This window comes from Furipterus horrens, unplaced genomic scaffold (assembly GCF_987537825.1).
Source record: "Furipterus horrens unplaced genomic scaffold, mFurHor1.1.pri manual_scaffold_15, whole genome shotgun sequence".
Classification (NCBI taxonomy): Eukaryota; Metazoa; Chordata; class Mammalia; order Chiroptera; family Furipteridae; genus Furipterus; species Furipterus horrens.
In genome coordinates, this window is record NW_028327185.1 from 12,471,197 (window position 1) to 12,488,843 (window position 17,647).

A 17,647-nucleotide genomic window follows, 5' to 3' on the forward strand; every position below is an offset into this window, starting at 1 on the left:
GCAGCAGTAAGGTTGGACTAGAGCCCATCCTAGTGGCCTCATTTTGACTTAATCGCCTGTTTAAAGACCTTGTCTCCAAATCGGTTATATTCTGAGCGTTAGGTCAAAACTCAGCCCATAACAGTAACAGTGCTCCCACCACCTCCGCCCTCTTCAGACCACCGTTCCCTCTTGCCGGGACCACAAGCCTTCATGTAGTCAATCTGTTTCTGCTCTTACCAACCCCCGCATCCACTTCCTCACGGCAGCCAGGACCACCCTTTCAACGTGAAAATCACGTCGTGTAATTCCCGTGCTTGGAAACCTCCTGTGGCTTCCCATCGCAGGGACAACCTAAACGCTTTGTGTGGCCTCCAAGGTGCCCCACAGCGCTCCCCTGCCAGCCTTGGGACTTGCTCCCCTACCCCGCTCACTGCATCACAGCAACACCGTTGTCCCTGCCTTTCTCGGCACACTAAACCGCTGCCCTTTATAGGACTTTTGTATCTACTGTCCCCAGTTCTTCACATGGCTGACTCCCTCTACTCTTAAGAATCTTAACTCAAAAATCACCTCCAGGACACCTTCCCCGACCAGAACGTCTAACCGGTCCCATCCCATCCAACCCACCACCCCTTGTCCCCTAACACATCAGTCTATTTTATTTTCTTTACAGCACATTTTGTTACATCATCCTGGTTTGTTACTGCATAGCACTTATTACTACCTGAAAGTGTATTTATTTATCTGTTTACATGTATATTGTCTATTTCCTCCAAAATACAAACTCCACAAGGACAGAGTCCTTTCACTGCTATATTCCAATACCCAGAAGGAGCACCGACATCATGGGGACTCAATAAAACTTGTTAAATAACAAATTAATTTGCAGAACACTTTATAATTTGAAAATGACTTTCAATTAAAAAATACTTTCATATTCATTCACTCACTTAACTCTCACATCAACTCATATTAGAATTCCTCATCTTAAAAACGAGGGAACTAGAACTTGGAGAAGTTGCTTGCCTCACTCTCTAGGGACATAACCAGAATGGAGCACAGCTGGAGGCTGTCCCAGCCTCGGACTCCTCAGATTCTGTGGCTCAGACTTGGCAATGATATCTTCTTAGAACAAGTCTGATGTGACTTGAGGTGACAAGTAGTGGCAGAGAAAAGGGCTCAGAGCAGTCCAGAATCACTGTGCCTTTTGCTTATTTCTCCTAGGTGCTTCGGTGATAACAAGGATTAAATGAATGTTTACTAAATAAATTGACTAGCGTTTTTTGTTGCTGTGAAAGATCTAAATAGTTTCTAATTCAGCACTGCCAGATGGCTGCTTCCTGCCCAAACAAAAAGTTCGCTCTCCTGGAGTTTCCTTCTTAAAAACGCCAGAGACGCCACGTGGCAGACACTACAGTGACCATTGTTACAGGTAAATCAACCAGTGGATGCTACCTTAGTGGGCAGAGTTTAGAAGAAAGAGGATATTTGCGTAGTCCTGAAGTATCTCCCCCAAGATATTTACTAATGACGAAGGGAAAAATAATAACTATACGTACGGAGTGGGGAACTGGCAGGCACTACCTTAACCAGGTGAGCAAGAACAGCATCACCAGGAATGGAATCTAGAAGGGTCAAGTACCCCACCGTGAGGCTCTGAGAAGAATACAAAGTCACTTCTGTGATGTTCTTGCCTCAAAACATCACTTCAATCTATGCGCGAGAAAACATCCGCAAGCCCAAAATGAGGGACATTCTGCAAGGACTTTCGACAATACCAAGGTCATTAAAGAACTGCCACAGATTGGAGGACGAAAGAGGCAAGACCCCAAAAAGCAACACTGAGTTCTGAGTTGGATCCTGGAAGAGAGAAAGGAGATTAGCGGAAAAGCTGGTAAAAGTCCAATAAGCTCTTTAGATGCCAGCACTACGGGCGGCGACCCTTAGGGGAATCTGGGCAAAGGACACACAGGAACACTGTGTTATTTCTTGCACGTCTGTAACTCTAAAATTAATTTCAAAATGCAATGTTTTTTAAAACAATGATAAGATTAAATTTTACAGTAATGGCATAAAGAAATTCACCCACAAACTCTTTAATACCTACAAGATTTTATGTTTTCTAGATCGAGCTCCAGATTTGGGATGAGACCTCCCAGGAAAGGGTGGAAAGTGAAAAGAGGGATGGAGGTGGCACTCTGGCGGATGTTAAAAAGCCAAAGAAAGGGACCGTTGTCCCCAAAAGGAGCTGAGAAGGAGAAGCTGGAGATGGCTGACGAAAACAGAGGTGATGTCATGGGAAACAGGGAGAGAGGCGACCAGTGACCTCAGGAAAAGCAGTTCAAAGGGGAATGGGGCTGGGAGAGAGAGTTCGAATTACAAACTGCACGTTATTGTTTTAAGTTTGTTTTTCATTGTAGTTTTTCCATGACCGTTTATCCCCCGTATACCTGCGTCCACCTCCCCCATCCCCCCACACTCACCGCACGGTTGTCCACGTCCATGAGCCCTTTTTCTTTGTTGTTCGATCTCTCCACCCCCCACCACCGCCTCCCCCAGAGCTGTCGCGCACTCTCTACCTGTGATACCATCTCCGTTTTGCTTGTGAGTTCAGTTTGTTCGTTACATTCCACATATGAGTGAGATCATGCGGTACTAACATAGTGAAGGTTATCAAGAAAAGCAAATTCATTTTCTTATTCAGATGCATTAGCTGGTGGTATTGGGTAGAAGTTTTTTGTAGGTGGTTTTCTTTGTGGAATGGAATATTTTTGAATAATAATGGAGGCCTTTCCATGTAATTATTTGTGCCCTCCCCAACCTAGGTTGCTAGGGCATTCCATGTTCATTGCCTTAGCGAGAGGAAAACTCAATACAGAGGTCAGGGTGAAGGCCAAAGAAAACTTAGTTCTCAAAGCGATCAGTACCTGTGAGGGTGTGGCCAAGGCGCTGTCCCTATCCGGGTCTGCCCCTGGGGGTGTCCTTGTTGCTGCCTGGCTTTAGGCTGTGGGTTCAGGAGAGCCACCAGGCCTTCAGATGGGGGGGCTCTGGGTGCCAGCTCAGTGCTGCCTCTGTGCATGCGGCCCTGGGGCAGCTGGGCTTGTGGGCAGCGCTGAAAGGCCACTGCACAGACACACGGTCACCCACACTTTTCCCAAGCTCGGGTCGGGTCCCTTGGAGCGGAGTACGGGAATTCCTCTTGCTCCGGAGCCTTGTTTACAGCCGCTCCTTGATTGAGTTGGTGCACTGACGTGTGTTCGCCAAGTCTCTGTTTAAGTCTTTGCTCACCTTTCTGTGTGTGGTGTTTATTGGTTTGCATGTGTTGTTTTCAGGAGCACCTTGAAAGAGGAACCACACTGCTGTACTCCACATGCCAGCTTACCTACCATCCTACGGCTGGAGTTTTTCTCTCTAAAAACCCAGAGCTAGTCTTGTCCCTTCTCTGCATTTATAGGTTTGCATTGCCTACATAACAAAATCTAGGCTCCTCCCCACAGCAAACAAGATCAATCACTGAACGACCCCCACCCACCTTTACACGTTCATTTCCTAGTAACTCCACACAACTAGTGACGTACTCTCTGCTAATATAATTGACACTGTCTGTCTAAATAGTAAACCCATTTTGTCTTTAGTAAGTTTAAACCTCAGGAGAGACAAGAAATACAAGTTTTTAGCTGAAGAATTAGGTGAGCAAAGGAAAGAGGGCCTAAAATGAACTCTCCGTGGAAAGTTGGAAATTATTTTTTAAACGCATCAGTAGTTTCCAGAAAAAAGGAGATGCCTGAGTGGCACTTCTCAGTAATTCAAAAAATGAAATAGAAGAAGGCCCTGGGCTAGCTGGTGTAGCCACCATGCCTTTAAATTAACCAAAAGCTTACTTGAATTACAGCGCTCACAGCTGGCTGCCGGCCTGGTTTCACCGCTGCATCCTACAGGGGCCTCTGAACACTTGCTTCTGAGTCCTTCGGAGGCAGAAATACTGAATCCCCTGCTCCTTGGGGCCCTGCTCATGAAAGCAAACCTCCTTCCTCTCACGGTCACTTGACTAGCAGCCATCCCGGCCTGGCTTTTGCACCTTGCCCAGGGAGAGGACAGATTTAGATACCTTGCCTTACCATCTCTGCCGATGGAACGGATAAAGTTGCTGCCTCTCCTTTATCTAGAACGTAGAGAACACCGAATTCCATTGCTACAACTGGCTGCGTGAAGATGGGCTTGCTCGCTCTGTGTACAAGGCGGAACCCCTAGCTACTACGCCCTGCAGCCCCTTCTCACAGCTCCCCGCGAAGGAAACCCGGTGCAGTTTCCAACAGCTCCTGCATTTTGCTACGGGACTACAAACGCATCTGAGGGCCACAGCTTCCGATTTGTGGAGGAAGTTTCAAAGGGAGACATCATTCATGTCCCGGCAGCCAGGAGGAGCAAGACAATGGCAGCTCTTCTACACCCCGTCAGCCCCCTCTGGTCAGGCCACCCTATCAAGCAACTTCAGCGAAGGACGCAGCTCACCAAGATGTCCAGGGGTCCCAAACCCTCCCTGGGTTCCTGTGGAGAAAACTCAGTTACACCGCTCTGTGAGGATAATGCTCAGCGCCATAGCAAACTCTTGACACCCAGTGACTTAATGCCATGGAGGTGGCATAGAAGGAATCATTCCTGCTTATATCATATTTCCAAATATGTCCCTCTAATACCCTTGCATTCACTGAGAAAAAAGATTGCTCGGCCCCACGCCACCTCAAGGGGCAGAAAAAACGAGAGGGAACCAGATTTCCAAATATGCCTGTGGTCACCTGAGCACATGGTCACACTTTTTGGGTTTGTATCCCCTCTTCCTTTCAAAAGCCAATGAAGACACTGCCAGGAACTGTCCTATATTATGCATTTGCGTTCAGTCTTCCACGCTTAACAGGGCTGACACTTTTCAAGTGAATCCAACATTTTACCTCCTGCGTCAAGGAGAACAAGCTGAAGCCGCAGAAGTATGAACCTGGAAGCCACGGAGGGTACACACCCAGAGGCCACAGGAATTATATGTCCAGAGGCCCCAGGAAGTACACTCCCCGAGACCACCGATCTCAGCCTCTGGCTCCGAATCTGTGTATCCATTCAGCAAATTTTGCACCTGATCGACACAATACAGTAAGTACAACAGACAGATACTTAGAAGTTGGCCTCCGAAGATATCAAATACATAAAGGATCGTCTTTGTCACAACAGCCAGTTAAGAGTCCTCAACAGAGTAGCCTGAATGCAAGTGTTTTTATTCTGTTACAACACCATTCTATTTATTAACCCCCACCTATAAATCCTGGGACATAGTTTACTGGGATTCCCAGGCCCCACACCCTTTGTGATGCCCTCCAATGCACTAAAACCTGGGGGCATTTATATACTTATACAAAGATTGAATGCTACTGGGGAGCCATAAAAATGAACTTCCCCATGGGTCTGACAAGACATAATATACTGAAGGTTCCTGTCAATTGCTTAAGAAACTAAGTCCCCTCATCAGTGAAACAGATGAATACTGAGTGCCATGTGCTGAGTAGAGACGGAAGCAGAGAAAAAGACTCTGCGTTAGCAAGAGGATACCCGGAGCTGCTGGGCTGCAAACACTGCCTAACAACTAAGAAAACACCAGGAAAAGCCTCCTGTGGATGATGCCGGTATAAAGTAAACACTGACTAGTCTGGAATAGTCCCAATAAAGTCACTGTGACACAGCGGGATGGGGCTGGGGAAAGGGAAAGACCAGCACTTCTGTTCCAGAATTGGACCCTCAAGTTCTTGAGTGTCAGTCTGTTCTGGAATGGACTAGAATGGGCTGTTAAAAAGTACATAAGTTGATCTCATCTAATATACTTTTCAAACCTTGTTCGTCTTCTCTCACTGGGAACTCTAAATATTCCTGTGCCTTAAGTGATGCAGGCATTATTATTTCAATTTTATAGGTAAGGAAAATGGCATAAAAAGAGAGTAGAATGTAAAAAACTCAGTGACAGAGCCAACAATGGGCTCTACCGACTTCCAGCATACATTTCTTCTAGTGACACCAAAGATCTCCCAAAAAACAGATTATAAGAAACTAGATTGTGACAACAATTTGAGTGACTTTCAAATTAAATATATGAGCCACATGGGAAAATTAGCTTTTTCACTTTAGAGGTATTCTTATGAGATTTTTTAAAAAATCAAACTATCTTTATTTGGGGTAACTTAAATTTATTCTGTTAAAACTACTCTAGTGAGTTTTGTTTGTTTCTAAAAATTAACTTCAGAGTCAAGAGTGTGTAATTTGACTATTTTTTAAATTTTCTGAATGTCAGAAAGTAAAAATAGTCAAAAGACAGATGGCATACATTTCAGAAACTAAAGCTTAGATCTTTAATATATAAAAAGATAAAAATTCAGTGGGAAAATGGGGAAAGGTCGTGAACTGTCAGTTCAAGCAAAAGGAAATATGAAAAGATGTCCATAATTACAGAAATGAAAGTTAACATAAGTTTCTATTTCTCACATATCAAATTGGCAAAAATCCTGAAGTCTGACTTTTCAACTTTGTTTAAGAGGAAGTGGGGAAAACAGACATGCTCAAATGCTGAAGTGAAAGACTATATCGTCAAGATAGCAAGACCTACCAAAAAATCTTCGTGCACTTGGACATATTTCCAAGAATGTACTCTAGACGAAAAGTCTCTCTCACTTTTGCAAAACCACATGCATACTAAGACATTCTCTGCAACATGGACTCTTATAGCAAAAGCCTGGAAACAACCTAAATATCCATTGGTGGGAGGTGAATTCAATATATTAAGGTTATTAATAGTTTTGCATGTTTGCAAATCTCTTTCATGTCTGGCTTAACAGAGGACAGCTGGACTCTCCTGCCTGGTTCTGCACACAATCTGCTGCAATATCACACATCATGTAGCTTTTTAAAAACTCCAGTACATACTTGTGAACAAAATGAGAACGGAAATAGCAAATACTGTCTCTAACTATTATAAAAATAGTTTAGACTTCATAGGCCCCTGAAAAGGTCCTTGAGACACAAGGGGTCTCGAAACCACGCTGTGAGAACTACTCACTCTCACCAATCTGAGGCAAATATGGAAACTTGGGCACAGAGGGAATAAATAAGTTCCTCACAGTCACGAAGCCAGGACTGGAACCCAGGAAGTCCAATTCCAGGTCTCAGGGGGGCTCTGGGAACTCGGGGGGGGGGGGAGCAGCAGGACTCATCTCACGTTTTACATAGCGACGAAAACTCTCTGGCTGCCCAGCCAGCAGTGACCATCCCAGGCCTCCCCTCCGTCTATTGTGATAAAATTTCCACCAAATCTTGCCATGCGTGCAAAGCAGAGGTCAGGGGAAGGGAAAATGGAGGAATGGTGACCTTTCGCCTTTTGTTTGTTTTCTGGTCTCAAACTATTCTTTGTTTCTTGTCCTCCATCCTAGATCTGCTGGTATTCACACATTTCTCTCATTATTTTACATTCTTTTCTTTTGGTTCTTTTTGTTGTTTTACTTGGGCAGTGTATCATTACTCATCTTTCCGTGTAATAGCCCACTCGTGGCTTGATAGATAATACACATCTGTTTATTTTAAAAGAAAATTCTATTAATTCACTCAACAGAAATCTACTGAACACCAATTTTGCGTCTAACACTAAAGCTACGGTAGAGTTTATCTGACTTACAGAATTGACAGTCGATAGGTTGGAACAGGCAATGTATATTCTTTTCACCAGACTATAACGAATAAGAAACAGTACTGATATGAAGCAGTAGTTAGCAAAAAGACCTTTCATGGGGCACAACACAATAAATACTTTAAGTAGCATGAGAAATCCAAGGAATGAAAAAGAAAAGAACCCTATTCTATTTTATGAGTTACATCAGTAATTTAGAGTAAGAACAAAGAAAATATTTCCAAACCTCACATCCACTGTATTATTCGCCTCATGATCAAACACTTCAAAAGCCTCTCTGATTTTTCTGTGAAGTTCTGCTACTGCTATCTCTGCAAAAGACAAAGTAAATAAAAATTATTTTATTTTAATTTTGAAGTCAACACAAAAATGTCAATAAGCTAGAAACTCTCCATAAGGAAGAACATGCAGAACTCTTTCCTAATCGTCTTACTGAATCATTTAGCATGTTTAACCTCCTCTGACGATATCAAAGAATGGAACGCACTTCTTTTAAACCTTTTTACTGCGGCACAATACACATACGATTTAGTACCAAAGGTGCACTAATCTTAAATACACAGCTGCACGAGTTTTTACACGTGTATTCCCCCCAGATCAAGATGTAGGACATTTCCAGCGCAGCCCACCCTCTACCTGAAGTAGCTGACTAGCCTGAGGGGCCCAGAGACACCAGCGCGACAGATGCTGACTGCGATGCCCCTGTGTGCCCACCCGCCCTGCTTTTCCTACAGGAGGGCCGAAGTGGGGGGGAGGGAAGCATACCAAAGCAACATGTGACAGACACTCCCTCAAAGTGCTTTCAAACTAATTTTGAGACTAAGACTTACTCATATGAAACAATTAAAAAGTCATCTATTTAAGAAATATTTCTTGAGGTCCTACTATGTGCCAGATGCTATTCTAGGTGCTAAGGTTATAGCAAGGAACAAAACAGACAAAAATCCCTGCCTCTGTGGGATTTTTTATTGCGGGAGGTACATAAGCTTCTACACATTCGGTAAAAGATAGAGAGTAAATCAAACGGTGCTGGAGAAAATCGAGCAGAGAAGGGGCATGAAGAGCGCTGGGCGTGTCAGAGGAGGACAGGGAGGTATGATGGTTTGGGAAGGCCTGCTTGACCATATCTGAGGGAGGGGAAAGAGCCGGCCGTTTAGATATCTGCAGGAAGAGGTTTTAGGCAGAGAGGACAGAACAGCAGAATGTAAGAAATAAGGCCAGAAGGGTGCAAGCCTGGGGACGGAGGACAGATTCTGTACGAGCTCTGCAGGTGACATGAGGGATTTCGTTTCTTATTCCCGATGAGATGAGAAACCACTGCAGGGTTCTAGGCAGTGACGTGCCACGGCCTGGCTTATGCTCACTTGGACTGTTGGGTTAAGAATATACTTGGGAAGGAACAAGGGTGCAATCAAAGAGACCGGCTAGGAAGCGACTGCAGGATCCCAGGGGAGAGACTGGTGGTGGCCTGAACCAGGATGGTAACAGCGGAGGTGGTGACAAGTGACAGGATTTCAGATATATATTCTCAAGGGCAGAGCCAACAAGACTTGCTGATAAGTTTGATGTAGGGTGCACAGCGAAAGAAAGGGGTTGAGGTTGACTCCAAGGTGTTTGAAATAATTTTTTTTTAATGTAATCTAGTCCCAAGATTTGTTTTTCAAATAGTAATTATAATAGGACACCCAAAAGAGAAAGATTAAGTATGAGTTCAGATAATTCTTTTAATTATAAATATAATACCATCAAAGTGTAGAAAATGGGGCAAATGTCAATTAACTCATATTCCCTTTACCCTAACATTGTCATTGTGCTATTTTCCTCTCTAATCTTTCTTCATACACAATCTTTTACACAGATCACTTAATAACCACATTCATTCAATCAACAACAACTCACTGAATGAACACTGTATCAGGTTCTGTGTCAGATGCTGTGTCTATATTTACAACCAGAGAGGTATCTCATTTTTAGGGGGAAAAAAAAAAAACACTGAAGTTCAGGAAGGTTGGTACACTGGCCCAAGATCAGAGTTACTAAATGGCAGAGCTGTACTGAACCCAGATTTTTCTCACTGGAAGCATCTGCTCTTTCTCAGCCACTACCCCACCTAACTAGTTTAAAAACTGTAACTCCCGCCCCAGCTGGTGTGCCTCAGTGGATTGAGCACCGGCCTGCAAACCACAGGGTTACCAGTTCGATTCCCACTCAGGGCACATGCCTGGGTTGCGGGCCAGGTTCCCAGTTGGGGGCACACAAGAGGCAACCACACATTGATGTTTCTCTCCCTCTCTTTCTCCCTCCCTTCCCCTCTCTCTGAAAATAAATAAAATCTTTTTTAAAAAAATAAAAACTTTAACTCCTATTTACTTCACTCCAGTGTTATATTTTTCCAGGTTGCAACATAATCTGCATAACCTTCCATTTTTAATAGTACCAAAGGAATACATCACAATTATTGATATTAATTTTCTTTATTATCAATAACATGGCAGTGCACAACTTGTGCTAATTTAACAAGTATAAATAAATGCAATTTAAATCTACATTTCTTTGATAACAAATGAGTCTGAATAATGATGCATAGGCTTGTTCATCACCTCTATTTTCTATGTTATGTTTGTCTGTTCGCTTCTTCCATGGCTCACTTCTACCGCTGTGACTTTCTAAATAAACTTTTGCGTGTATTTGAGTCTTGCCTCTGAATTCCCTCTTAGCCAGATCTCAAGTACTGAGGTTGTTGAACCAAGGCCCAATCGTCGGCAACATTCTGGAGCCGTGTCACTGCTAACAGTACTAACTGTAGTCCATTATGTCTTTCTTAGTTATTAACTCATGACAGATTCAGGTTTTATACAAACTTTGAGAAACTTCCATAAAGTGTTTGGCTGATGACATATTTAGGTTAGTAGAGAAATAAAAACCAATTAAAAACCACAGACTTTAGAGCTGAAAGAGAATTTAGATGTCATTTAGCCCTTTCAACTAGTGAAAAAAACCCTCTGAAACATGCTTATGTGGTCATGGATCAGGGTTTGGTTTACTGTTCTCTACTGTAAAGACTAATCACTTCTGTTTTTAAAAAGCATTGTATTGATTATGGCCACCACAAACGAAAAATGTGTTTACTGAGGTCTTTAAAAAACGTTTTTCAAGATCCATACTCAGTTCCCCTTCACCAGGCAAAAAGTCTTATTTAAACTTAACTCTTGATTAGTCATGTTAATAGAAATGTAAATAAAGCCATAATTCATAATTGTGCTCTGGAAATAATCAATTTCTTGCTACAGAACATGTTTCAACTATAACCTTAACATATATGAGAAACTGGCTGGTTGATAACCCAAGTAATTCTATCTAACCCATGGTTACAGTCAATTCAAAATCAGAAATATTATCTCAAAAATTAAATAAAGCTACAATATATAGATTTTCAATAAGGTATATGCAATTTTGGCAAACTTGGTGAAAAATATCAGCAATAATACATTTATTTTCACAGAAATATCATGTTCAGGAGGTGTTCTAGAAAATGTTACTTTTTAGAGTTCCCATTAGCAAAAATGAAATGACCATATATGGAAATAAGCACTTTACAAGATGGTCAGATGGTGAAATACTACCAGAAATACTTGTTAACAAGCACATTTTTATAACAAAACCACCGCAATATAGGCCTTATTTCAAACTATCTTGTATATTTTAAAATATGCTGTATACTGACTGACGGTTTATCAACGTTGATAAAATAAGAATCTGAGAAGAATTTTTTGTGTTAGACAGGAACACTTTGCAATTATTGTGTGCCCTCCCTTTCCCATGCATCCTCATGGGTATTTACTTGATACTAATTCTTAAGTGTGCTTTTAAAAACAACATCTTTTACATTAACTTGGTCGCTTTTTTCTCTTCCTTAAAAAATAGTTCAAAATAGTAAAAAGCAAAACTGTACTACAATGCAGTTTCAGAGAAAAACAGAAACTAAAAAACATGAGGAAAAGTTCAAGTTTTTGCTCCTTCACTTCCTTATAATGGGAAGTAGCTGTGGGAGCGCGCGAGGTGGGGACAGTCTGGAGATCATTAAGGGTCTGCTTTTGTAAGACATTACAGGAATTGGGATTTCATCCTAAGGGCAACAGATAGCCAGGAAAGATTTATAAAGTAGGGGTATCTATCTGGTTAGATTTATCATCAAGGACGATCACTCTTGCGGCTATAAGGGAGCTCAACAGGGGGCAACAGATCGTCAGGAGATCCACAGTGACCCGGAGAAGATGATGGATGCATCCCCGCGGCATCTCTGCTTCCCATAACGTGTCATTGCTGGGCGGTCCCCCCACCACCCCGTCAGACCGCACATTTAGCAGTCAGAGGGCTCCTCTCTTCTCATCAGCGCTGTGTCCCCAGGCCGTTAGCCTAAAGCAAACCTATGGTGGGTATCGAGTGCTCAGCAAAACTTGAGAGGGCATCACGCTACATGCAGAGAAAGACAAACACCATATGACTTTACTTATATGTGGAATCTAATGAACAAAATAAACAAAATAGAAACAGTCTCATAACTGTCAGAGGGGAGGAGGGATTAAGAAAAAAAAAACTCATAGGCACAAACAACAGCTTGGTGATTACCAGAGAGAAAGAGCGGGTGGGGGCGGGTGGGAGAGTAAAGGAGGGACAATGGTGGAGTAAGGGGACTTGACTTTGGGTGGGGAACATGCAATACAATATACAGATGATGTGTTATAGAACTATACACCTGAAACCTACATGATATTATTAACCAATGTAACCCCAATAAATTCAATTGAAAAATGAAAAATAAATAAATGAATAAATAAACCATATAGATGATAAATGATAAGCATTGCACACTCTGCCTCGTTCTTCCAAGCTCTGGAGTAGCAGACGCACAGCGCCATGTTTAGCCACACTGGAGACCTTAAACACAGCAATTACATGACTCTTGACTGGACAGAATGCAGATGATGATAGCGACGAAACAGTTCGGACAATTTCAGACGGTGGTAGCAAAATAAGTGTGTTCCTACCTGAAGGCCTGGGGTGAGGACAGCAAAGCAGAGGCCTCGTCTGCTTCATTCGTGAGTTTAGTCATTGATTTACTCAATTAACAAATATTTGCTGAGCATCAGCTGTACACTAGGCACTGTGCCCTTCAAAGCACTTGTAAATAATGTAATCCACTTGCTCTGGACTCACTGTGGAAGGTACTTAACCTCTCTGTGCCACGGTCCCCGATCCTACCCCTTAGGGCCATTGTGGGCATTAAATATCATGTGGAAAGTGCGTGGCACACAGAAAGCACTAAAAAACATGAGTTACTTTTATTATGTTAAATTAGGAATTTGTTTGGAGATCGCCTTTACATTGTACCCTAAAATGTAAAAGATAGGCAGATTAGCTCCATTTCCATGATGGGTGTGGGGAACAGGTTTGAACAAAGAAATTTTATGCATGTACTATACTTGTATGCCAGGTTAAATGTTTTACATACATGATTCTATTGAATATTTAAAAGCTAAAGTTCTGGAGTCAAGCAAAATCGGCTTGATCCCAAAGCTCTTACTAAATTCAGCAAATTACCAAATCTCCTAAGACTCAGTTTCCTCTAAAGTTGGGATGATGATGATGATGATGATGATGATGATGACAATAATAATAGCTACCTTCCAAGGCCGCTGTGAGGATTAAAGTGAACAATGTGTGTAGACACCCTGGCACACAGGAGTACTCATTAGATGTGAATTGCTCTTATTATTTCTCACAAAAATTATCTGGATTAGGCATTAATATCCTATCCTTATTGAAGCCCCGAAAGTTAAATAAGTGACTGAGAACAAATAACTAGTAAATGGCAAATTAAAGATTTCAAGCCCAAGTCTGTATGGCTTCAAAGATTCTTTTCCTTTAAACTACATTACTCTGCTTCTCATTGCTTTTTAAAAATTGTTTAGATTATGAATAAAACAGATATAGCTGACTTGACTTTCAAGATTGATATATCTATAATTCTTCATTAAAAAGCTTTGAATCTTTGAAATATTTATAAGTTTCATATTACTTGTATCTGCAGTAGTAATAAAAAAAGACAAAAGAACTGCCTCATTTTACATTAAATATATGGCACACAATAAAATAGGACACAGGGATCCTAAATTTTTGTTTCCTATGGAAAATAATTGCTCCAACTATGGCCAGTTTTATAGACTATTTCCAATACGTCCCTACCTTAGGGTCTTAAAAATTATAGGTCATGCAATAACACCAAAGTAAGAGTTCTAACCAGACATGAAGGTTTGCAAGCAAGTCTTATTTTATTACATTTCTGCTTACCCACTTTCAGGGAACATTTCATAACAATAACAATAAAAAGCAAAAAAAAAACAAAAAAACAGTAAAAATTGACCCAAAACCTTAATGAACAGAATTAGGTTGATTTTCACTCTTTATAGAGACAACTTAGTGGGGAATAAAGCGAAAAAGAGAAAGAAAAAGAGAGAGAGAGAGAGAAAGAAAGAAGAAAGAAGAAAGAAAGAAAGAAAGAAAGAAAGAAAGAAAGAAAGAAAGAAAGAAAGAAAGAAAGAAAGAAAGGAAGAAAAATAGAATGAACAGAAGAACCAAAACGAGGGACATAAAGCTTGAATAGAAAACGTAAAAATGGGGGGAGTATATAAAATATATATTTTTTTTTATTCTAGTAAAATACAACCATCTGAGAGATTTTCATATGATAATGACCCAAACCAAAGAATCAAATTGAATCTTTGTGTAATTTTAAACATTAATATATCATAATAAACTAAAATCCTCACGATATACTTACCATTCCTTTAGCAGAAGAATTTGTTTTTAAGATTTAAATAAGAATATACAAGTTATTACAAAATCATTTCATGAATTTAATGCATAAATTCTGCACTCCAGTAGTCTTACCGCTTCATGTTGTGAGCACCAGATCCATTTGGCTGTCTTTCAGCCCTTCCTCACCGAAGTGACAATCCCCTCTTTCTACTACGCCTCTCACCTCCCTCAGACTCAGACTCTGCAAAAGCAAACACATTTTCCATCAGACCCCTCCTTCATCCATCTTCAGATGGGGGGTCCTTTGGTTTATAATTGCCACCTCCTTATGCCACCAGTTTTTCTTTTTTTAATCCTCACCCAAGGACATGGTCACTGATGACAGAGAGAGGCAAAGGGACGGAGAGAGGGGGAGAGACATCGCTGTGAGTAACATCATTTAGTTGCTGCCCATTCACGACCCAACAAGGGATTGAACCCGCAACCTTTTGGTGTACGGGACAACTCTCCAACCAACTAAGCCACCAGGCCAGGGCTATGCCACCAGTTCTAAAACAGGCTAGTACCTCGAGACTTTGCTGACTGATTTCTCCACCACTGACTGATTTTCTTTATTCCTTTAGATACCATTCTTAGATCCCAGATGTTAACTTGTCAAACCAAAATCTGAGAAATGGCCATGCTTGCAAATAACATTCAATAGATACTTCTTGAATGAAAGACGACCTGGAGATGACACAGGGTAATGAGGTGAAAGCTGGATTGTTAAGGGTGAAGCAGTAACGAAGAAAATGAGAAGTAATATTTCCTGAACTGATTGAAACCTGGCACTGACTATATAGTAGGCCGCCTTATCCACGGTTTTGCTTTCCACGGTTTCACTTACACACAGTCAACTGCATGCAAACATATGAAGTGAAAAAATTCCAGCAATAAACAATTCACAGGTTTAAGCTGGCCACTGTTGTGAAAAGCATGATGACATCTCTCGCTGCCCCGCTTCCTCCCACCCAGGACACAGATGGGCCCTTTGTCCAGCATCTCCAGCTTCCCGCCTGTTCGTCGTTAGCAGCCGTCCTGGTTATCAGATACGCTGCCAAGCTGCTTGTGTTCAAACCGCCCTTATTTGTCTTACTAACGGCCTCCACGTGCAAGAGTACGGGTGTTGGCCACTCGGACATGCCACAGAGAGGCCATACACTGCTTCCTTTCAGTGACAAGGTGGAAGTGCTGGACTCAATAAAGAAAGAAAGAAGTCGTGTGCTAAGGTCGCTAGGCTCTACAGTAAGAACCAATCTTCTATCCATTAAATTGTGAAAAGGATGAAGTCTGTGCTAGTATTGCTGTTGCACCTCAAAGTGCAAAAGTCATGGCCACAGTGTAAGTGCTTAGTTAAGGCAGAAAAGGCATTAAACTTTACCATAGGTATGTATGTATAAGAAAAAACAGAATATATAGTATACACACACACACACACACACACACACACATGTATGTATTTGGTAATAGCCATGGTTTGAGACATCTACTGGAGGTCTTGGAAGCTATCCCCCACAGGGAAAGGGGGACTACTATAGCCGTTTCTTTTAATAATTTAGGAAGGAAAAGAAGGCAAAACAGTTGAAAGTTTGATTGGACTAAGAAAAATTTTTAGAAAATTGAGACTGTTTAAGGGCAAAAAGAAAGAAATCAATCAAGACAGAAACCTGCAAATATAAATTCTTATCGTCTGCATTCTCGTACCCGCAACTTCATCCTTCACATTGTTCCCGAGGCAGTATGGATAAAAACGCACACCTGATTACACCAATTTCCAGCTTGGACCCTTCAGAAACTCCCCATCACATCAGGATAAAGTGAAAGGTCCTTAGCAACACAACACACAGGCAGAGCCCCTTGGCCTGGTCAGAGCCCTGCCTTGCTGCTAACCCATACGCAGTGATTCTCAGACGTGAGAGAATCGCCCAAGAGCTTGTGAAAAATAGAAATATAAAAGCTCTGATTCAGTGTCCTGGAGAGGGCCAGGAATCTGTATTTTTACAACATAATGTACCTCAGGGGATTTGATGAGCGGCCAATTTTGGGAATCACTACATGAATACAACAGGGTAGTTTTAAAGAACATCAGGCTTTGTAGTCAGAAACAACCCAAACCAAGTCCCTGCCCTAACCTTTATAGACTAAACGGGCTTGGGAAAATGATTTCATTTCCCCAAGGACCAAAGATACTTTTCTAAAATGGGAATAGTACCTTGCTCACTGAACACTGTATTAAGTGAGAAGGTGTATATAAAACACTTAAACGTGTGTGTAGGGATGTTAACCATGTACGTAACCATTCCGTGTTAACTGTTAATAACTCTATTTTAACTGCTCAAGCCATCCACACTCGCACCCCCGTTCCCCGCCTTTGTTCATGCTCCTCTCTGAAGCTGGCACCCTCCCCTCATTTTTTTCCTGCTGACTTCTAAACCATTAAGATGCTGCTCCTGTGGTCTCGTCCACCAAGCCTCCACCTATACACATCCCAATCTTCCTTCTCTCCTTCTCTAGGCTGGGCCCACATCCTGCGTTTCCCTCTCTTCATTCATGCAATAATATTTATTGAACGCCTATGATGTACTAGACACTGAAGACACAGCAGAGAACAAAGCTGATGGGCTGGCATTCTAATGGAAAGTAAAGTATTTTTAAAATTACACAAATAATTTTGAATGAGATCAAGTCATTGCACTGTAGTCAATTATTTGTGCTTGTTTTTCCCCACTAAATACTAAGTCCTTCAAATCTACATCGAGTTCATTTTTATATCCCTGGCATTGAACAATGTCTGCATCAAAGGGATATTAATAAATAATCTTAACTAAAGAGATGAAAGGCTTAATTAATGAAGGAAAGTCCTGGAGAAGACAAAAGTGGATGAGCGCATGAATACAAATGAGAAAAGTAGCCTTGAACGAGAGAAGGAATAGCTCTTCTACTAACATAACTAAAGGAAGGTAGGAGAGGAGAGTATTGATGCAAGTATGTTTAAAGGTAGAGGCCACAAGTTAAGGGAGTTCAGGACTAACATTTACCATTTTTAAGGAGTACGAAGCACAACCATCTACCGAGGAGAAGGAGCATGAA

General features: G+C 41.6%; 1 protein-coding gene across 2 annotated transcripts in view; it reads right to left on the bottom strand.

Moving 5' to 3' along the window:
* The window catches only part of DRC8 (dynein regulatory complex subunit 8), a 74,229-nt gene that overhangs the window by 31,834 nt on the left and 24,748 nt on the right, over positions 1 to 17,647 (bottom strand). For both annotated transcript variants that reach the window (XM_090263439.1, XM_090263438.1), the window contains exon 2: positions 7,926 to 8,010. In XM_090263439.1, the coding sequence (XP_090119565.1) occupies positions 7,926 to 8,010 (85 nt within the window). The remainder of the gene's footprint in view (positions 1 to 7,925; positions 8,011 to 17,647) is intronic.